Raw genomic sequence first — 20446 nt, 5'->3', positions numbered from 1 at the left:
TGCAGCAAGCCGACCAGGCCAGCTCTGCTCTGATTCACCAGCTTTCTAAGTTTGTCCACACCGCAGCGGCAGCACTGTTTCCATCGGAGAAGTGGCGAGTCTTCCCAGTAATCCATTAGACTTCCATTAGCTCCGATTTGTGTGATTAGTTCTAATTAATCAGTTCAGTCTGTGGCCTTCACTCCCCTGCGCACTCCTCACATTTCATTTTTAACCTCATTTCTCAGCTCTCCACTGAGCGAGAGAACGAGGCAACGATTGAGTGAGCAAATCAAAGAGCAAGCTTCTGCCGCCGCCACTGGCTTTTCTTTTTTTTTTTCTTTCCAAGCACATAAGAACACTCGATACTCCAAACAGGTTGAGCTGGAGCTTAGACTGCATTATAATGCTTGTTTCTCTCACCACAGTGAATTAATAGGATTTTTTTTTTTAAGGCTCTTATTTTCAGCAGTGTAGTTTTGTTGCTCAGTTGTGTTTTAGAATGATCCGGGGGGATTGTGATCTTATGTTTTACACATCTCAAGTCTGTGTTAGCTCTGTTTAGCCCCTCTTGGCCCTCCTCTGGAACAGTAGGTATTGATCTGCGCTGGAGCGTCCATCTTTCACTGTAACAAAGCCTATTGATGTTTGTGGAGCCCTGATTTCCCCTCGGTCAAATGCCATACCCAGCACCACTGCTAAGTGACAGGAAGCTGGTCTAAACTCTGCAGTCTGTCCCAAAGTAACCTGGGAATGGTGTCATCTTTTCATCAGTGACTCTGCTGCACTGAACTAAAACCCTAAAATTAAAATCAAAAGATTTTTTCTTTCTTTCTGGGTTTCTAGCAGTAGGTCAGCTTATATACTGAGGTATTATGTGATGATAATCTATCTTCCTTTCCTGTGTTGTCAGCCTTCTTCAGCTATTACCACTATTGTGATAAATGAAGGCTCAATTTATCAACCAGCCTCTCCTCGATTTCTGTTTCTCCCTTTGGTTTCCACAGCTCTGCTTCTATATCTAACCCCTGTGCAGTTCACTTTATTTCTTCATCTGTTTCTACCCCCTCCATCCATCCATCCAATCCATCCATCTATTCCTCATTCCCACTCAGCCAGATCGAGGCTCTTTGTGTCTGCTGGGGAAGGCTGAGATGCTGCCTGTCACCCCAGAGAGGCAGACTCCCATCCAGGCTGCTGGAGGTGGCCCGGCTGCTGTCAATCAATCTGTAGAAAGGAAGCAGAGGGAGTGGGGGTTGACATGTGATGTGGATCCCTGCTGTTTAGAAATTCACTTTTTTTTTTCTTCCTCCTACCAGACCTGCACAGTCAGTCATTTATTTTGGCTTCTAACATGAACAAATCAACGATTGTGACCCTTTGAATTTAAAGCTTCTCCAGTCCTCCAAACTAATCACTCCCATGTTCACGGGTAAACAGTAGGGGTGCAACAATATCGATATTGAACCGTTCGATACAGTGCTTTCGGTTCGGTACGCATATGTATCGAACAATACAAAATTTTAAATTTATTTTATCAGCTTTCCTTCTGACGATGCTGTCTGTGTTGAGCGCTCAGTGGATCTGCGCTCGACAGTGCAGCCTAGGCGGAGTAGTCGAACGCAGATTCACTGAGCGCAGGGCAAGCTAGCGAGACAGAAGTTAAGCTCTCCTTGCAACATGGCAAATTGAACCTCCCCCACCCTCATTCAGATCTGGCGTTTGGAACTATTTTGGTTTTCATGTGACGTATGACCCTGAAGGTAAGCGAGTCATGGACTAAAGTAAAACAGTATGTTGGATGTGCCACGCAATGCTCAATTACATGCGTGGGAGCTAGTGTGTTAGCGCAGTTAGCTCATTAACGTGTTGGCCGTCCAGCCCCATGCACGGGGTGGTCCGCGGTAACTCGTTAACGGAGATTTGCCGTGTTGTGGCGTTAACGTCATTTCAACGAGATTTATGCTGACAGCACTAGTGGGAACACAACGAATATGACTGCACATTTACGCCGACATCATCCTAGTGCAAAGACAAGTGGAAGCAGACAAAAACAACAAGCACGCATGCTACAAACTTTACCGAGTCATTTAGACAGCCGTTAGCACATGATTCTCCTTATGGGGACCTGATATGTTTAATATGCTGCTGAGAATATAGCCCAGAAGAAGTATTTTGGAAAGAGCCATTTCTCTGTAATAAACTCTCTTTTCCAAAGATGAGTGATTCCTCAATCAGATACAGGGTTCGCAAAATCGCTAGCCCGACGTCCCGGGGCTAGCGATTTTTCCAGTCGGGCTACCAAAATCCAAAAATTGTGTGTGTGTGTGTATATATATATTTATTTATTTATATTTCTCCATACATTCTTATATAGTTCTATACTGTGTATTGTGTATTTTGTTGTACAGTAATTTTATTTTTAACTTTAATTTATATATTTTATCTTATTCTTTCCCAGTTAAATTTACCCTTCATTCTAATTTGTGTTGTACAGTTATTTCATTCTTTATATTTTATATTCTTATATTTTATTCCTTCCTAGTTAAATTTACACTTTTTAATTTTTCATATTTATTTCCTATCTTATTCATAGCCCTTTCCTTTTTTTTTCTTTAGGTCACGAGCAGTTGTCTAAGCATTTCACTGCATATCGTACTGTGTATGACTGTGTACGTGACAAATAAAAATTTGAATTTGAATTTGAAATCTATCTCTGCCCTGCCCGTCGGCCTATTGTAGGAAGGAAAAATATATGTCAATGCTTTTGCATTCTTTCGGAAATGTAGCTGGGTAATTATGTCATTGGCATCGGTGAGCCACTGTCAATATGTGACATATTGAAATCGCGTTTGAATTTGCGCTTGTTTTTTGCTTTCACTTTGCAATCGCGCAAACTGTGTATAGAGAGCGACAGCACTGATTGGTGAGTGATGATAATTTGCACACCAATTCCTCTGACATCGTCTTATCAATCGATAGCTTACTATGCAAACATGACAAGTGAAATCTCCTGCAGCAAGCTTAAACATGTGAGAGGTTGATCGCGCAGAGAATCGCTGAGCATTATGTGAGTGCGTGTGTAAAAGCAGCAGGATATATATTTTAGTTCTGCTGAGCCAAATAAGACAGGTCAGGGTGAAGAAGTGACAGCCAAAGAAAAGCTTACCACAAAACGTAATGACAAATCAGACTATAAGGCAAAAAGAAAGTGCAGCTTTATGGTTTCATGGACAAAAGAATTTCTGTGGCTGCAATATGACGAGCTAAATAACCAGGGCTGCACATAAGTGGTCTGCAGGTGCGCATTCGCTGTCAAAATAAAAAACGCGCACAAGATAAGAAGTTGCAACGCGTGTTTGCGTACATAAGATTTTCAGGAGGAGGTCAGACATTTGTTTAGAACTCTTAAAGATGTCGAAGAAGCTCCTTTAAGCAATTACTGTGATGTTCCTCCACCTCCAAAGAAATGTCAGGAGTCCGAACCACAAAAGAAGCACGTATTCTTGGAAAAGTAGTTGCAGGAGGTGAGCTGGCTTCAAACAAATGATGAACGCACAGAGATGTGGTGCGGAATGTGCCGTGAAAATTTAATAAATGACAAATTAAAAAGGCATGAACATTTTTTTGTATCGAAAAAATATCGAACCGTGACACCAAAGTATCGAACCGAACCGTGAATTTTGTGTATCGTTGCACCCCTAGTAAACAGCAAAACTGGTGTCTCACTGCTGAAACCACCACATTTCAAAAGGGGAAACTTTTACTTTGAAGGCAAATGGTCTCACTCTTTGGACTCTTCAGTTTTTGCCTAGCGACCAGTCATTGCTAGGGGCGCCGACCAGTCTATAGGCCTATGTGATTGAGGCCTTAATGGGACAAATTGAACTGTAGTTATGTGTTGCACAACTTCCTGGAGTCGTCTTATAAGAAAAACCCTATCCTGTTCTGTAGTTTGCATTATCGTTGTATGAGCCTTTTTGCCAGTTGTTATTACTACTATGTTACCTTTTTCTAATCTTTGGTTTGGTTTTTAACTGGTTAAAATGTAGCATTTACATAATATATTAGTCAGTGGAATAAACCGGGACACAAGATGAGATGTGCTTTTATTAAACAGCCATTTATCTGCTACACTGACTTGGTAATGTTGCACAGAGGTGCATACATTTTGTGGTATTTATTGCCTTCTGATATCATCTTTGCTTTGCGTAATCATGGTGCAGTTGCTCTCCCGAGTGATGTTAATATGATCTCTTCCCCTCTGCCTCTGCAGGACTCCGTGGTTTAACGGATGGGGGTTCAACCTGCCTCGAGGACAGTCTCTGCTGGATAAATGGAACCTCATCCCCGAGGGCATCGACATCCTGATGACCCACGGACCTCCACTCGGTGAGTCCAATTAACCAATCACAGCCCCTGCATTGCAGTTTCTAATGAAGTCGGGGCTCTTTCTTCAAAATGCATGTGAAGTCACTGGTGGCTTGACAGTAGGTCGTCTTTGAGCAGATCTCCGCATGTCTTACATTATAATCAATGTTGTTTCCATCTAAATCCAACAGTAACTAAAGTGAACACTCCGACATGCTTCATAATTCAATGTTTGTGTTTGACTTCATGAAAAACAAAGTGAATATATATATATTAGTTTTCCTTCTGGTTGTTTGGGTCCTGTTTTTGTTTTTTGTTGTTTTTTGCTATGTGTTTGTGTTGTTTTTTGTGTTTTTCTCCTTGTGCTTTCCATCTGGCTTTATTGAGTGATTTCCTTTCCTCTCGCCTACGGAGGGTTGCTGCTGCTGCTGTTGTTGCGGCGGCAGCCACTGTGGCTGTTTGATTGCATGGAAACTCGATTTCACAGCAGTGTGACAGATGCTGCGAACAACTGGAGAGAGACCGTAGGATAGGAAAGCAGCACTGGAGGAAGGGGGCAGCTTAAGATGAAAATTTAGGATGATTCTCCAAAGATGGAAGATCCAAAACAATGAGATGGGAAAAGAGGGGTGTTGCACAAGTGTGGAGAAAAAATATGGATTCATCAGACACATTTTAAAGCTGTGAAATTCAGATATGAACCCAGTAAATGAACAGTTGTTTTATTTCTGCTATTACATAATTCTTCTGAAATAAGACTTCTCTATTGTGGTCAAACAGTGCCAAAAGTGAGCCTCAACTGGTAGTTTGAGTTAATAAAAGCTGTGCGTGAATTGGTAGTGATTCACCGAAATTTTAATATCTGCTGAAAAAGTTTTGGGGGGAAAAAGGTCCACTCCCGATTTGACCTGTAGTAGTCATAATGCTCTGAACTGCTGACTCAAGTAATTCAAACTATAAGGGAAAGTTTATTTGACCTTGTGCATGGAGACTATCTCAGCACTCGTGATAAATGGCTGCTAATGTCAGCATGAATCTGCTCAACATAAAAACCCATTGTATGTTCAGAACATGATAGATGGAGATATACGTATATTCACAGATATTTTTACTGTAGAGCTTAGTGTTGGCCATATGGAGTCGTCCAGTTAATAGTACTGAGTGATATGTGTGTGCACACATGTATGTTGGTGGTGATTGTGTTTTTTGTTTGTTTCCACATTTACATTCACGCTTGAGACATTTTGTTTTTCAGCTGTTCTTGTTGGGGTTTCACGTCATTAATGCTAACTTACATCTTTCTGCTGCTTATTTTAAGGTGATGTGTTACAGGTAACAGTTGTTTTGATCAAATGGAAGCAAAGACAGTAACACCAGGACTGTTTTGACAGCTGTGAAATCTTTCTGCAGGTTTCCGAGACTGGGTTCCTAAGGAGCTACAGCGGGTTGGCTGTGTAGAGCTGCTCAACACGGTCCAGAAAAGGGTGCGACCCAAGCTTCATGCCTTTGGAGGCATACACGAAGGTACTGGGAATAAAACCCAAACTGTTAACTGTCCTTGACTCTGGGGACCTCAGAGGAGAATACGTTCTGATTGCATGATGGGGAGGTGGCCTTTGGCAAGTGTAGAAAAAGGATCTTTTACACACGTGCACATGCTCACAATCAACAAATTGTGCTCTGTTGATTTTAAAATGTGTCAAGACAAAGGAAGATGAATCTAATGTTTCTTACCTTTCTAGGGATGCACAGATTCAGGGCCCATGAATTTCAGGAAAAAAAATAATAATTTGGACAGTAATCATTTACTTATTTAATAACCACTATTTTTTTCTGTTGGTCTATTTTGGTGCCAGGGAACACACAATACAAACACATTAGCGCTTTTTGCAGACCTTAGTCTACAAGGTGAAGCTTTTCAGGGTGAAGACCTGCAGCCAGTTGGCTGTTGTGCTGTTGTTTTGTGGAGAACTGCGCACACATGCAGCTGTGTTGGTTGAATAGCCAAAGTCCTTCATTGTGTGAAGACAAATACACAAACAAGCACAAATGAGCTACTGTGATTTCCACTTGACCAAAAACCAAACAGAACTAATCACATAACTTCCTTGGCAATGCGAATGATCAGTTAACTGAGAACACAATAAGTAACGTTGATTGACTCATACCAACCCCACGGGCCAAGTGCTGTGACATATTAAACAATCACTTACTGCAGTCTAGGTTTTGGTTGCAGGAGCAGTGGGTCACAGAACTTCATCTCCCAAACACTGATGCTTGTGTGGTGCTCCCCCACAGCATTAGTGAGCACGAGCTGCCTGTGGTCCAAGGAAGTAACACAGCAAAAAAGCAGGCATAGCTGGAGGGATGTGCTTGAACAAGCCTGATCCACTGCCGGTCTCACTCGCAGCTTATAGGACTTAAAGGATCTGCTGCTAACGTCTTGCTGTTTGATGCAACATGCAAAGAACCTGCAGCGTATTCTGACCACGTGTGTATGTGTGTGGTCTAAAGTGTTTAACCGCTGCATATTAACTGTACCCAAATCAAACAGTTCACAGCAATTAGTGGCAAGATGAGAAGTAGAATAAAGCTGAAAAATGAACCTTGTGAATTCATGGAAACACTCAAAGTAAATTCAAGCATACAAATTGCTAAACTGAGTGTGTGAAATTGGTATATTGAGTGATCAAAGGACTGATTTGGTAAAAACAGTGTATTACAAACTCTGTTACATGATCGAATGTTACCTATTTCTGGCACTCATTTTCCCCTTCCCGCCTCCCCAGGGTACGGGATCATGACAGACGGCTACACGACATTCATCAACGCTTCAACCTGCACCGTCAGCTTCCAGCCCACCAACCCCCCTATCGTGTTCGACCTGCCCAACCCTTCCAGCTCCTGAGATCAGAGGATGGGGGGGCGGGGAGGGTCAAGGGCTGGAAAAACAATTTCTTTTCAAAAAATATGTCAAGTTTAAAAAAATAAAAAATAAAGTTATAAGTGGTTCTTTGGCAACTTTGAATCTTCTCCAACCTGTTGTGAGACGGAGAGGATTTAAAGACAGGGTGGGGGTGGGAGCGTGTGTGGGAGTGTTAAAGGAGAATACCATTGCTTTTTATTTAGGTTTTCTGTTTTGTTTTGTTTTTGAGCTTGTGCCAGCAGTCCCGGTCTGTTTTTTTTATTCTTGTTGTTGTTCATCTGCACACAGTCAGAACAGTTGGAGATATCAGGGCCCGTTTTCCTCCAGAATGCTTTCCAGCTTTGTTCGATATGAGAAACGGCTTTGACAAAGCAAAGATAATCCCTGAAGAAACTTTCTTTTGTCCTGATTTTGACTGTGTAGGGTCGAGTGTTTATTATGTCGGCGCAGCTTCATTTCACACTCCGCTTCCTGTCAGCCACAGGAAGAATTAATCCCTCAAAAAGATGTTGCCTTAGTGCAGAACGGCAGATGAGAACAATGCTTTCAACTTGCACGCTCTTAAAACACTACTTGGCCACAGGGAAGAAATCTGTGATCTCAAATTGAATTTTATCTTCTTCTTTTTTAACTAAATTAAATGTACGGTATATTCTCTTTCAAGGCTTCCATACCACCACATGGTTTGTTACAACAGAAATTTGGAATGTTTGAATTAAAAATATAAAAATGTTTTAAAGTCTAAATGTGTGCAGATTTGGAGGGACTGCTGAGCTATGAGCCTGGCTGATACTGGTATTCTCCTTTTTAGGGGGATTTTTGTGATTAAACAATCTTGCTCTTGATAAATAATGGTCAGATCTGTAAGATAAATGATGCTATGTGAATTTGTATAATTTTTTTTTTTTTTAACGTTTGGTTTGTGTTAGCCAGATAATGCATACCATGGATGTGTCATCACGATATTTCATATTTGGGTTCTTCTTGTTTGTTTCGAACCTCTTGTCAGTTCCTCTTTTTTCTTATTGGCTGACAGGGACGCTGCCTTAAACTAGCTTTAATGTTCTCAGCTAGAGCCCCCCTTCTCTGCAAGCTCAGAGAAAAAAGTCCTTATTTATTACCCATCATCCCCGCAAAACAACACCTAACCAATGCAGGGACAGAAGACTATCCAGTTACAGCCGGAAAAATTCCCTTTGTATTGCCCCGTTATGGATTTCTGATCTGGAAAATGTAATGTATAAAAATATATATATTATATATTCATGTTGTAAAACATCTGTACTAAAAGTTGTTTGACAAAAAAAGTGCATTTTTTTTCTGTATGCACCTGTATGTTTGCCATGTTTCTTTAATTCTCTCGTTAAAAATCTCTTGAGACGTTTCTTTAATGATTTTTGTATCAATTCTCCCAGTAGGGTAGATGTTTATTTTGGATGAGAGAGGAAAAATTTGTCACAATCCAACAGGTGCTGATTGTTCCCAACAACACACCTGCCTAAACATGGTTAAGTTGTCCTTTAAAGTGTAAATTTGATAGTATTTGTGTTTTATTGCTTTTTTTCTAATTTTGCACTGTGTGTAAATGCAATCTTGCTAGCACAAAAAAAAAAGTTGCCAATAGTTGTCTCAACTTTGCCGCTGTAAATGCTCTTTTCGTGCTCTGTTCCTCTCTCGCTCTTTCTCTGATTGTATCCCTCTTCATGGAAATGTTAGTTCTCTCTTTCAGTTCATTGTGATATATTTAGCTGCCTTTATATGCAAATAAAATTGCAAGATTTTTACTTATGAAACTCCATCTTTGTTTTTATTCCAAAAATGGTTAGCCACCACCAGTTTGTCCGTCTGTATCTGGAAGTCCAACAGGCTCGACCATTCTCCACCCCATTGGTGTCTCCCATTTTGACCTGGGGACTTCCAGGCCATACTCAGCACAGATGCTTCTGTATATTATGGCACTTAGTTATGGCGTTCCATGTATTCCCTGATGTTATGTGCCATATGTATATCCACTTTTACTGTGGCAACAATCCACTTTATGCAAAACCAACCAAGAGTTTTGCTTTTTTTTTTAAAAAAAAGGAAGCTGAAGTTGTATGAAAAACGATCTTGGTTTGTATCAGCCAGTCAACACAGCTGCGAGCAGGCTTGGCCTACTTTCTAATACTTATTTGAATACTTATTTACAAAGTAAATGTATGCTTATCTGTACAGCCTAACCTCACAGCAGGTGTTTTGCCTCAACAGGCAGCACACCTGCCAGCCCTCTCTGTGGTGAGGCCAGAACAAAACACTTAGAAGTCTTGACCCCACAGTTGTAAATAAAGTGAAGCGGATTTTTATTCCTGCTGTGACTGTTTAGATTAAAAAAAACTGCTAAAGCGAAATTATCAATTTGTTTGCACCCTGAACTCATCAGCTTGCTATTTGAAAATGACTTCATGACTACAGGTAAAATATTGGATTAGTCTTACGGTTTATTAGTGAAAGGTAAGATCTGTTACTGACGGTTATATGCTTTGAATATCCACAGCACTCAATCAATATGCTGACATTTCAGGTGCCAGATTTTAAAAGAATACATACATTTAAAAATAAAAATAAAAATACTTTTTTTAGTTGTATCACAAACGATGCTTGGTAAAAACAGAGATCAACAGTTGACTCTAGATGCCACAGTAAAGTGACAGAGAATTCAAATATGGCTCGCGTTTCTCCCACACTCATCTGAATATTCACAGTGTTTCAGCTGCAGATCTGCACATTGGTTTCATCAGGTTTCATTCCTTTTTACCACTTGCCAGCACAGATCCCTCATAGGCCAAAAATAAAATGGGCTCGAGTTGTAGAGCGCCTTTGCCAGCCTTTCCCACCAACCCCATTCTCTCATCACCACAACATCAAAGCAGCCCAACCAATTAACTATTCCCCGAAACGAGAGCAGCAAGGCATCGCCCCACACCCACCAGATCCCCCAGCACATTACCATAATCCAGTCTAATCATATTAACATAGGCCACAGATGAGCAGGAGGAGACATGGCTGCTCTGGCTCTGCTGTTCGGTCTCTTAGAGCGGGTGTGAATGCATGTGGGCACTTTTATTCAAATCGTGTGTAGGCACATGTTGTGGATCTGCAGTGTTCAGTCCTTTGATCCAGACCCTCATATAGTGTCAGTATATATGAAGGCAATATGATTGTTACAGAGCAGTACAATTTGAATTAGCTTTAACATGTTGCCTGTTATCTAGCCAACTGCACCTGTGTTAATATGTTGGAACTCCAGTGTTAATGTTAAACACTGAACAGTCAATGCTAATTTGATGAACAACATGCTCAGCTAACAAAGGTAAATGTCCGAACGTGGACATTTGCACATTTATAACATCAGTTTTAAGTCATCCACATATAAAGCAATGAGCTTGTCATGCACCACTTTGTAACACAGTCGGTGGTAATGTACAGTAGGGGAAATGTTTTTTTGATCACTTGAAAAGTTAAAAATTGATTTGCATGTCATTGAGTGAAATAAATATGTTCGAAGCGAAGCATAGCTGAGTAGTTACTCAAACTTGTAGTTGGTCACCAGATTTCAGGAGGGATTCTGGCCCACTCATCTTCACAGAAACTCTGTAAATCCTTTAGGTTTACTGGCGGCTGCTTGGCAACTTAAAGCTTTAGCTCCTTCAACAGTTTTTCAGTAGGTTTGAGGTCTAAAGAATGGTTAGCCCGACTCATGATCTTAATGTTCTTTTTTTAGCCACTCCTTTGTAACTTTGGTGGTATGTTTGTGCTCTTCAGTGTTCTGGCTGAGGGATGAAGATCCATTGAAGATCCATTGGCCCCTCAATGCAGTGAAGTCATCCTGTACCCTTACCAGAAAAACAACCCCAAAGCATAATGTTTTCACCTCCGTGCTCGACTGTGTGTTTGTTGTTCTTTGGTTGATTCAAACTTAAGAGGGGCTTTTAAATGTGCCCTCTTGAGTAGGGGGATCGTGCAGGCGCTGCAAGATTCCAATCCATTACGCCGTTCTGTGGTCGTTCCACCACCTTTGTTATGATCATCCTCACCCCATGAGTCAAGATCTTGTATGAGTGCGATTTATGATCAGATTTATATTTCTTCAATCATACCAACAGTTGTCACCTTCTCACTAAGCTTCTTGCTGGTGTTTTTGGTGTGTGCAACTCTATCTTGTCCCTGCTGTCCTTTGACATTTTTGGTCTTGTCCATGGTGGTGGAGAGGCTGGAATGAAATGAAATGGTTCTATGAACGTGGGCTTTATACACAAAATGAGTTGAGATCTATAATTAATTGATTGTAATTTGTGGCAGGCACACAATATGTGGGAATCTGAATTCTGGGTGGTTGATACTTTTTCACTCCATGGCGTCAGTCAGCTTATATGGTTTTTGTTTTGTTTTTGGCTGATAGTCTTTCTGCATTAAAATGAAACAAACACGATGATTATTACTTGTTTATTACTTTGTAAATGAGCAAACTTACAAATTCAGCGTGGAATCAAATAATTATTTGAGCCACTGTAAACTCCATGTTCTGGCTGGGGAGGTAAGACCTCCCATTCTGGTAATAATTTCAATTGTACACCTCTAAGTTTAGATAAATTCAACCTGTTACCCACCCAGCATTGGAGCCATATGCCACACAACCACATCTCTACTACTGGTATTTGCTATAATAGACCGTCTAAATTGCCAACTGTTAGTTTGCCTGGCATTTCTGCAAGTCTGTGAATTTCATTTCCATTCCACTTATCTCTGTGTCTCTTCCTGGCAGTCCTACGTAGGCAACACTCATTAGCGCCATTACCATGAAGAAAATGCCAGTCAGGCAGCGTATGTGAAGAGAATTATTGCTAAAATTACATTTAGGAGTCAGTACTTTAGATTTTTTTTTTTATTATTAAAACCAAATTGTGCTGCTGAATTTACCTGATTTTATTTTATTTATTTCCTTGGTAAAGTTACTCAGCATGAAGAGTTTACATATATCAGCCTTGGAAGTGCTCCAAACAGTCAGTCAGCTAACATCAACTATGCAGGAAATGAACAAAGGATTGTCTTTAAAGTGGATTTATCCTTTGACAGTGATAATTACGTTTGGTTTTCTTAGTGTGTCGCAGACAGATCTGTTCTGTTTCCTGGATTATCGTTGCTTCTCCCTCTTCCTTTCTTTGTCTCCCTCCTGCCCTCTCTGTTAATGATAGTTTCTCTGTCAGTCAGCCCTTGATGTCTCAGCGTCAGGACATTTATAGCTCCGCCAAATTGCCGGCTGTATTAATTATCCTTGCCTAGGCAGCTGCTGGTAATATTGGATGTTTGTCAGGTTAGCCTTCATCTGCTCCTGACGGATTCGAAGGAAGACAGGGTGAAGGCTCCGAGCGCCCACATCAACCTGTGGGAACGTGTGTGGCTTATCCTGGTGCCAGCGCTCTGCATGCGCTGTTTATATGGACTTAATTGCCCGCTGGTGGTATTATTGTAATCTGGAGCTCATTTGGCGTGAGTGGGGTTGCTGTGAAATAATTCTCTAAATCAGAGGCATGCAGGCTCATGCTTTCCATTTGCTCATCTTTCCCACATGGTCTTACTTAACATCTTTCATACCAAATGTTTTATTATAACAGTTTACATTATTTGGGGTTTATTTGAAGAAGCTAATTGAAAATGGGGATTAAAAAGAGAAAAAAAGAGTTTTGTGACGTTTAAAAGAGAACAAAAAAGCCTTTTCGCATTTCCTAAGCGAAAAGTGAAAAATGGCGTGCATTTAAAATGTCACCCACAGCTTTGTGCAAACCAGACACAGGCACTGCTTCAGTTTTAATTTAGCCAGTTCCAAGTGTAAAACTTGATTGAATTAAATCAAATTGAAAGTTCACTGGGTGATTATTTTCCCAAGTTAATTATTTCCCCCGCAGGACTGGATTTGTGCAGCTATTTCTCTTCGCACTCAGAGTTTCAAAAGAATCTCTGAGAGCTGATTGAACTGGAAGAGATTTGACCCCCCGCGACCCCGATACAATGCGTGATTATCACAAGTGGATCTGCTGACTGACTGGAGATGATTAGCGCCTCCACAGTTTCTTTACATCACCGCAGAGACAAAGGCTAGATTTGTCTAATGGTATATAATTTACCTCCTTCTTGATTTTCACCGTCTCGCTCGTGTTCTCCTTTCTTGCTGCCGTTTTGTAGGCGCCTCATTGAATAATTGTGTGGGGTTTAGTGAATTACCGTAATTACAGTTATTGGCCACCGTTGTCCCATTACTCACTAATCAAGAACATTGCAAATGGACAATCAGAATTCGTGACAGTCAAATGCATCAGTGTAGCTTTCCCATCTGATGGTAAATGTTTTGATTTTGCCAAACAGGTAACAGACAAATTGTTGCCAGCAGCAATAGTGAAGCTGTTTTCACTTGGTGAGCTTGTGTATGCATGTGTGCGTGTCATCATAGGAAATGGCAGTACTTGTAACACATGCTATAGGATGGATGACCAGAAATTACTCTGAGAAAAATCTTCAGGTGCTGAGCATGTGTTTTCAGTGGCCACCCCTGTGGGAGGTTGGTGCAAAGCATCACTTGCAGTGATGTAAAGCACGCTACCACTAGTAATGAGTCTGGGTTTTCCGGTTGCCACGAGAACGGTACTTGTCTCGATCGCATTGTGCAAAGTGTAATGTTTGTTGAGGGAGAATTACCTACCCCCTGGAGTCTACCCCCTTAGCCCCCCCCCCAAAAAAAATAAAACATTTGCAGAGACTGTATAATGAAGTCCAATACACAAACATTGAAATGCAAGAGTAGAAGCAAAGACAGGAAAAAATACATAAAGACATCCGGTGTACGCTTCACAATCTGCAGAGGAAACATCAAGAGTTACTCGCCATCCATGACAAAGTACAACAAACAACAATAACATGCACGAGGAAAAGAAAGTTCAAGAAGAAAAATTTAAAGAACTGCAGGAGAAAAACAAAGAACTCCAAGAAAAGAATAAAGAAAAGCAACCAAAATTAGAAGAACTGGAGAAACTTTGTAAGAAACTTGAGCTGCAGCATGATGACAAACCTCATAGCACAGAACAAAGATCTGCAACAACTGCACCTGAAAATGAAGAAAAAACACTTCAGGTTTTTTGGAAGAAGAACTCTGCTGCTTCTTCAGTTAAGCCTGGATAAGAGTAGCCCCATATTCCTCCAACAGGGGCAAATTATACAATAAATTTACTGTGCTTTAGGATCTTATTCGGTGTTAATGTTGTTTAGAAACATTACTGATGGTACTTAAGAAAATCTGAATAACTTAAACAGAGGTGGCCCAGGAGGTAATAACGAAGAGAGTCGACCGCCCACTGGATGGCCAGGCACTCGTTCTCCACCATACCACCTGGCCTCCCACTCACACAGTTTCCTGCTGATGTACACAATTGGGCGGTCAACCGCCCCACTTACCTGCTGGGACAAAACTGCCTCCAGCCCTCTGTTCAAGGCGTCAGTCAGCAGAATAAAAGGGAGGGAAAAGTTTAGAGCAAAGGTTCCCCATAGAGAGACTTCCTCACCTGCACGAACGCCACCTGGCACTGTTCTGTCCACCGAACCAGATCTGGGGCACCCTTTTTGGTGAAAGGGCTTGTCAGCTCTGCAAAGCTAGGTACGGACCGGCGGTAGTAACCCGCCAGCCCCAAGAATCGTCTCACCTCTTTTTTGGTCTTGGGACATGAGCAGGATGCAATGGCTGCTCTTTTATCCATCTGAGGGCACACATGCAACCTCCCAAGTGGTACCACAAATACTGTACCTCCCTCCATTCAGCAGCACACTTCTTTGGGTTGGCCGTGAAGCCCTGCCTGCTTCAGGGACACCAGGACCACGGACCATCCGCTGCACTTACTCCTTTCAGGTGGCACTGTTCCATACTTTAAGGAGGTTGAGGTGATATATCTATGCAGCTCCTTCCCTGTCCAACTGTACTACTTCACAGTCAGCGTCACCCCTTATTACATCTTTGTATCTGTGACACCAAAACTCAACTGTTTCCTTTTTCCAGTGGAAACTTTCCAGCTTTTCAATACATTTCAAATGCATATCAATTATCGAATGCAATCATATTAAAAAATATAATATGAGGAAAAATGACAAAATAGATGACAAAATAATGTTGTTTTTCATACTATTACACCAACGGCCAAGACTAAACCACACCACCGCACCACACCTGCTGCACCACATTTCCATTGTATTAAAAAATGAAAAATGTCTTTTCCATTGTGGATGATGTGGATAATTTATTTTGCCTTCTCAAATACAAAACTTAGCCACAAAGTCAGCTTTCATGTCAGCACCATAAAAAGCAGATCTTGAACTATCAGCCTTCCAAGGAACAGAGCAGCAGGTCGATGTGAGTGGCGATGTAAACAGGCAGGCAGACACCGCGAACAGCAGTGCAGTGCAGAGGTTAATACTTCATTAATGTCTGATTAATGTCTTCAAGCTGATTAATTCAATTGAGCCCTTTATTACAGTGTGTGTATTAATAGAAATCAAGGAGTCCCTCAGCAGGAGATGTTGTCTGCCATATGGAGAGCATTATGGCTGTGCTGGCTGATGAGGGTGCCAACCACAGCACTGGGAGGGTCAAGAGGGCACTCTGGGAAAGGCTGGTGCCTTGGCAAAAACTTGATTTAAAAAAACAAAATTGTTTTCAAACCTGCACCACAAACTGGTTGAGGAGCCAAAACTGGAAGATGCAAGCTCACACTAAATAAAGCAAGGAGTCAGACATACTACAAAGAAATGTATTCTTTTCTGTTTTGGGTTGAGGGTAATTTCAGGGTAAAACTGCCTCTTAAAGCCTTACAATATCATAAGACAAATGACAAGACTTTTAAATCCTGGAAAGTAATGGGAGAATTTTATGTGTGGGGAAAAAAGGTCAAATAAGCAAAGTGACCACACCAAAAGACAAGTAGGTGTCATTTGTGATGGCACAAAACATTTGAAGACTTTCCTTGTTGTCTTTTAAAATATAGTGAGTCATTTAATCGTTTATGAATGTCAGAACCATGCTGAGAAACAAGAAAGAAACAAAAGAGAAAAGCTCCCAAGGACTTCCAAGACATTTAGCATTAACGAAACATTTCCATTTCTGCTGCAGCAGTTCAGTCACATGCAAACAGCAAACAGAATTAGAGACTGATGAGACTTAAGATGGTCAGAGAATCTGAAGAGGATTTTTCTTCTCGTAATCCTGAAGAATTTCTCCTTCTGTCCTGTGAAACCCTCCGTTGGCGCCAGAGTTTCTTCTTTTTCCCTGATGACGCAAATCTCTGGCACACTCTCTCTCACACACACAGACACACACACTGAGACTCACTCAGACGCACTACAGCTGTTATAGTTGGCACACAGTGTCAATTGTGTTTGCCCTGAGAGTTAACAGCAGCCACTCGACATGAGACACCGCCTCGCCCTCGGCCCCTCTGCCTTCTCATGACAAAAGATCTGTTTCTCAGCTATGGCGGCTTAATTGAGTATGATAACCTCGGTGTCACAGTTGTTTATCCAGCAGCTCTCCTTTCTGCACTGCCACGCAGTGAAATTCAAAAGGATTCGGCAGAGAATGTGAAAGCATTTGATGTCTTTTGTTAGATGAATTAAACACTGTTTCTTTGGCAAATGCTGCATAAATACAAACAAGGTCTTTAAGGATACATGGCACATAATTAAGGCAACATTTGCACTTCATTAAAACTAAACCCTTAATAGAAAACACGTCTCGTTTGTGACTGAGAGCAAATTCAATGAATTCTGCAGCAACAAACACCATGAAGTTCTAATTATTTCTTTGCAATTTCTTTGCAATTTCCTCAGACTTTCTTTTGAAAGTGAAAGCTAAAATGAATTCAGTTTAATTCAATATATATACTGTAACAAAAAATAATTTCCCCCATGGATCAATAAAGTATTCTGATTCTGATTCTGATTCTGAATTAAGCTGAATTCCTATAGCACTCCATATTGTAAGATAAGCATTTGTAAGGTAAGGTATTGTAAGCCTATATAATGTCTTACTTATTGATGTACTGTTAAAACGCATAAAACATGTTTCTCTGTCCCAAGTTGTCACTTCTGATCACTTCTTGCTGATGCATAATATTTTTTCTTACAAATAAAAAACATAAACGTTTCCTGTAACCTATTACTATTTAGTACAGGCAAACATCTTCCCACTTGGAAATATCTGACCCTTTACACACCGGACACATGAAATTCATGCAAATATATTGTGACTTGAAAAATCATTTTCAGACTCATCTATTCTTAATGAATCCTTTCACACCGCCCATGTAAATAAACAAATCTGACCAATCACGCCACTGCATTTGGCAACTACAGCTCTCGTAGCTCAAATTGAACACAAGTACTGAATGTACAACAATGTGGAAACAGTAAAATACTGTTTTACCTCAGACACCCCACACTGTGATCTGATGATTTTTCTGCCTCCTCAGATGTGGTCCCAAATCTACCAGCCTGGCATATGTGCAAAAGCGGTTATGATAAAGCTTCAACTCTGGGATCAAACCATGAAATGATTAGAAATTCCAAAAGCAAGTGTTTCAGGAAAGGTAACTTGAGTTACTTTACATTGTTTTCTATTACTGTCACGAGGAAACATTGTTTGCTTCAAGTCTCTCCAGTCTTGCAGTACAGATATCCCCTTGCAGTGAGACGAGCATCATTGTACTTTTTATGTTTGTCAGTGTATGGTTAGAGTTCAGGAAAGACCATTGTCTGCTATACGGTAACAATATTGACGTTTCCCTTTAAAATAGCACCTTTAAAATCATTTGGAACATACACCTGGAATAGTGTGGAATACATTTTCTTTTAGTTGATTAAACAGAACTTTAAGCAAATATCAGAAAATCTCTTACCAGCAGAAACTTATTAATGCTTTTTTCCCTTTATTTATTCACTTATTTTGACTGTTGTGTTCCTCCGGTGTTGATCAGAGGATTCAGCCGAGGGACGTCTCTCATCTCTCTTTTTCTCAGTGCGGTGGCCTTGAGTCAAGGTTTAAATCATTTAATTAACAATTCTGCTTTCTTTTTCTTTTTTTCGTAACTAGCCGTGTAGGTGCATGGCCTCCTTTAATTGAATGGCCTTTTGTGTAATTACTGTCTTTGTGAGCGCTGGGTAGATAACAAGGATATCCTTCTCTCTCTCTCCTGTGGAACTCAGTGAAGATGAGCAAACCTGTGGCACCCAGAAACACACAATGTCATTTTATCGATGTCATCTCGGTAAACAAGCTGGATGTGAGTTTCCATCAAGGTGTCTGTGTGTTAGGAATCAAAAACCGAGTGTATTTAAGGAAAAACACTAGCCTGAGGAAAATAGGAAGTGTGTGCTCACCATGTGATGCACACAAATATTTTGAACCTGCAGAGAGAAGGTCAAGCTGTCTTTGTTCTCTGACTAATTAAATCCTCAATTACTGCGTTTGAGAGGACGTCACAGGAAAGCAGATGAAGAAAAAACATTTGTGCGGAATATAGATCTACAGCATCTGCAGACAACGTTCATCAGGTTTTATTACAGAGCCGTTGTTATGACCGTCATCACGGCTGCAATTTGATCCAGGGTTTTTTTTCCAGCTCATTTACAAAGCTCAGCTGTTAGGTTCACTAGCAACAGAGAGAACAGGAGCTCAAAGGGCTGAAGGAGCATTCATTATTGTTCTTGTTGCTATGCAACTCACTAATTAGCCTTAGCTAGCTAACCTGAAGCAACAAAGGGGACCAGGTAGATAAAAAATAAAAATGGAAGAGGTAATAAAATAATTGCCCTTCTTGCTCCTGACATGGAGGTTGAAGAGCTCCCCCTGGTTCGAGATTATTATTGGGTTTTTACAGCATCTGCATGAAATTCTACTTCTCTGTAAATTACTTTCAGTGAAATTGGTTGCAATTTCATCTCCAGTGGCAGTCAGGGAAGAAGGACAGCTCCACAAAAATCTCTCTCTCTCATGTGTGAAGTGGAGTTCATCAGTGAACTCCACCTACTCTGCATTTACAGCACCCGGAAGCCTCCCTCCACACTCCCTGGCCTACTTCCATCTATAAAACATCCAAGATCTCCCTCCCATCAACATGGCATTCACTCTCTGTTCCACTACATCAATGTAATCGCAATGACACTCTCACAGACAGCCGCATCTATTGCACCAGAGACTCTCCTAAATCTGCATGCATAAAATTTCTGTCCCCTTGTTCTGTCCCAGAATTCGTCATCTTTACATAACAAGCCATAAACCCAGAGTGTGGGCTCTGGAGTTCGAAACAGTTAAAATCATCAAAAACTTCAGTCATTTACATTGACATTGTTTCCTTCAAATTGTGTGTCCTACAAGAAAGTAGACAAAGGGAGTCATCTTTGTCAAAGTTAATGATGAACACATGCAGAAAACCAAAGGCCAGCTTGTGTGTGTTACAGGTGTTAAATCAGTCAAGATAGATGCGGTATGATGTTGTGGAATGATTTTCAGCCTCCCAAGCTGAAAAAAATGAAGCCAACTTGGAATTAACAGAAACTTATGTCCACTTGAGGCTGGCTCCAAAACCGAGTCAGTCTCCATACATTCCCATGTTAAAATGGTAAACTTAACAGCATTCAAAATCAGGTTTACAGCCTGGTAGAAATGATGCTTTTGAACTTTGAGGATAGTTTATCCCTTCATAACAACCCTGAGTAGGGGCAATTTTTTAGAACTCTTCCTCGATAATGGAGCAATGTGCAAACGCGTGTCCCAACTAGAGATGGCACGATACCACTTTTTTATGTCCAATACCGATATCATAAATTTGGATATCTGCCGATACCGATATGAATCCGATATAGTGTGTTTCAACAAAACAGTTTTTTTTAAATATCTTGCTGCATTTTGTATAAGTTCATACTCAAGTTTAAAACAACAACTACACTAAAGCTATTCTGTTATAACGGTATGCAAAAAAAAATATTTCATAGTTCAGCAATACTGATCAATCTAATAAACTTAAACCTACACCATCCTCCCTATTCTGGTATTTTAAAGAGTACTTAGCGTAAATATTAAGCAACCTAACTAATAGGATT

The 20446-nt window shown here is 40.7% G+C and overlaps 1 protein-coding gene across 2 annotated transcripts in view; it reads left to right on the top strand.

Annotated features, from left to right (window-relative positions):
- mpped2a (metallophosphoesterase domain containing 2a) overlaps positions 1 to 9069 on the top strand; it is an 82337-nt gene extending 73268 nt beyond the window's left edge. For both annotated transcript variants that reach the window (XM_004575140.6, XM_004575139.6), the window contains 3 exons: positions 4256 to 4371; positions 5761 to 5874; positions 7140 to 9069. In XM_004575140.6, coding sequence (XP_004575197.1) covers positions 4256 to 4371; positions 5761 to 5874; positions 7140 to 7258 — 349 coding nt within the window. In that variant the 3' untranslated portion in view covers positions 7259 to 9069. The remainder of the gene's footprint in view (positions 1 to 4255; positions 4372 to 5760; positions 5875 to 7139) is intronic.
- Positions 9070 to 20446: the final 11377 nt, after the last annotated feature.

Source organism: Maylandia zebra, linkage group LG1 (genome assembly GCF_041146795.1).
Source record: "Maylandia zebra isolate NMK-2024a linkage group LG1, Mzebra_GT3a, whole genome shotgun sequence".
Classification (NCBI taxonomy): domain Eukaryota; kingdom Metazoa; phylum Chordata; class Actinopteri; order Cichliformes; family Cichlidae; genus Maylandia; species Maylandia zebra.
The sequence above is the reverse complement of the archived record's forward strand: the minus strand, read 5'-3'. Positions and strand labels throughout refer to the sequence as shown.